The sequence below is a fragment of the Uranotaenia lowii genome, chromosome 2 (assembly GCF_029784155.1).
Source record: "Uranotaenia lowii strain MFRU-FL chromosome 2, ASM2978415v1, whole genome shotgun sequence".
Lineage (NCBI taxonomy): Eukaryota > Metazoa > Arthropoda > Insecta > Diptera > Culicidae > Uranotaenia > Uranotaenia lowii.
Window position 1 is genome coordinate 184,007,213 of NC_073692.1, and position 2,086 is coordinate 184,009,298.

Sequence of the window (2,086 nt, forward strand, 5' to 3'; positions counted from 1 at the left end):
ATTTTATTTCACCTTTCTTCTAGATTGCGATATCTCAGGAAAAGTTAAAATGTATCATCGTAGAATCTAAACATATTGAGGACTAAATATGAGTTTTTTTTTATTACACCAATTCTAGAACTGAAAAGAAAAGCTCGATTTGAGTTCTGTAGAAACTTGTAAGGCGCTAGAAAATTTCGTTACTAAACAATGATCGTCAAAATCAATCCTTTAAACACATTTCCAGTACAAAAAACCACCATGGGTGCACGGATTCATCTCAGTTTCTGTCTAAGTATGTGCTCACATGCATTGAATATTTAGATTAATTAGTTCTAAAATCATCATCATCATTTGCTTTCAAACCGATTGTATGGGTTTCAGTTTTTTTTATCTAGAAAAGATGTCAATTAAGTGCTTTCTTTGTCATAGGTATCAGACAGTTGGCAAAAATAAATCTATTTCCATGCGTGTGTACGTGAACCAAATTCTAGGACAACTTTTGTTTCTCCGGTAGTCACTCTATCGGAAACATTTTTTCGCAACGGTTTCATCGATAACACGATAAGATAAGGTTCGGGGGAGAACACTGTTCTTTTTCAATTGGTCAACTCAGGGCGCTTTTCCTTCAATTTGACATTGATGTGGTTTTGAATGGCGTTCTAATATCATTTCTTATCACTAATCTAGTCGAACCCCGGCCAATCGCATTCGAATTGATAACTAACTCGTCCGGATAGATCGTTCTTCCGCAGACACAGTATGGATTAGATTGATTTGTGCCACTGAATAGGGAAGACCTTTAATTGGGATTTAAATTTTGTGAACGATATCAGAATGAAGGTTATTTTTGCTATTTGTGGAGTGTTGCTGCTGACCGTGGCTGTTCACGCCACAGAAGACCAGGCTCCGGTAGCCGAAGTTGTCGCAAAGCTAGAGAATTTGATCACAAAAGTGAGATCCAAAATTAATGCAGAAGAAGCACCTGTTGTGAAATCTGTAAGTTGATATCGATTCTCATTAGTCACCGGCCAATTATGTCCAATGTCGAGGTTTATCATTAGGGATATCTCGTGATCTTATCATATCTTTCAGAACCAGGTTCCGGACTTCCCCCATGAGATTACTGCCAGGCTAAATAAACTGATCAGGAAAGTGAGCACCAAAACTGACGTCGAAGAAGCACCGGTTGCCAAACCTGTAAGTTCAATATCGATAACACTTCAGTAGTGTTTGAAGTCAACTATTTTTACTTAATATTAAAGTTTTGTATTTTTGTTTAATCTAGCAGAACCAGGTTCCGGTTGCCGTCCCTGATACGATCGTCGAAAAACTGGAAAACTTTATCGCTGAAGTTAGAGCCAAAATGGACGCTGAACCGGCCCCGATTGTGGTACAGCCTGTAAGATCATAATCGATACTAATTTTGGTATAAAATGAGAGGTTTTTGTCTTTCAATGCGTTCTAGATAAAAAAAATCAAAGGTGTGCATTCAAATTTAAATAACGACCCATTTAATTTCACTGTTACAGAACAACGTGATCGATGCTCCAGTCCAATGCCCGCCAGGACAGAAGCCGGATCATAACAACAAATGCCGTGACGTGTGGTCCAAGAATGTCCCAGCTGAAGAGTCCTCTTAAACGTGGAGACGTGGAAGATTGACAGGAAGCTCCGAGGTTGCAATCAGTATTTAAGTATTCGCCAATCGGACGAGACAGGTAGTGTGAAGTGAGTATAGTTTCGCCATCAATAAAACTGAAATAAAGAGAATTTTGCACACCACGAGAGTAAACATGCTGCATTCAACAAGACCTGTTTGAGAGATTCCCTGTCATCTTATCTGGATTTTCCTGCTGCTCGACACGTTGAAAGGCGGAAATAAAATAGTGTACGATACCATGTGCTAAATTATTCCAGTGTAGTACGATCGTGGTTTTGAGCGCGTTATTAAATTGTCTCATTAAATTGGTGCGTATCAATAAAAATGTGTTTCAATATTCAACTCTTCACCTTGATACTGATAGTGTTTAGTGTTGGTGGAAGTCTAGGCTATCCACCGAGGAATTGTGACCCCCTCATATCGCCAGACACTGAAATTGAAGAT

At 38.9% G+C, this 2,086-nt stretch overlaps 1 protein-coding gene across 4 annotated transcripts; it reads left to right on the forward strand.

Annotated features, from left to right (window-relative positions):
- Window positions 1-648: 648 nt before the first annotated feature.
- Window positions 649-1,774, forward strand: LOC129749099 (uncharacterized). Of its 4 annotated transcripts, none has more exons than XM_055743962.1 (4): window positions 649-978; window positions 1,081-1,179; window positions 1,271-1,381; window positions 1,512-1,774. In XM_055743962.1, the coding sequence occupies exons 1-4, from the start codon at window positions 817-819 to the stop codon at window positions 1,620-1,622; spliced, it is 483 nt and encodes a 160-aa protein (XP_055599937.1). In that variant the 5' UTR covers window positions 649-816; the 3' UTR covers window positions 1,623-1,774. The 4 variants fall into 4 exon arrangements, with proteins under 4 accessions (XP_055599937.1, XP_055599936.1, XP_055599935.1 ...); XM_055743961.1 differs by having other exon boundaries at window positions 650-978; window positions 1,268-1,381; XM_055743960.1 differs by having other exon boundaries at window positions 658-978; window positions 1,075-1,179.
- The last annotated feature ends 312 nt before the right edge of the window (window positions 1,775-2,086 follow it).

Bases quoted from the DNA above. Each gene is read 5' to 3' on its own strand.
- LOC129749099 (XM_055743959.1), top strand. From the start codon at position 817: ATGAAGGTTATTTTTGCTATTTGTGGAGTGTTGCTGCTGACCGTGGCT. The intron at 1,180-1,267 runs GTAAGTTCAATA...TGTTTAATCTAG, and splicing joins AAGCACCGGTTGCCAAACCT to CAGAACCAGGTTCCGGTTGC. The intron at 1,382-1,511 runs GTAAGATCATAA...TCACTGTTACAG, and splicing joins CCCCGATTGTGGTACAGCCT to AACAACGTGATCGATGCTCC.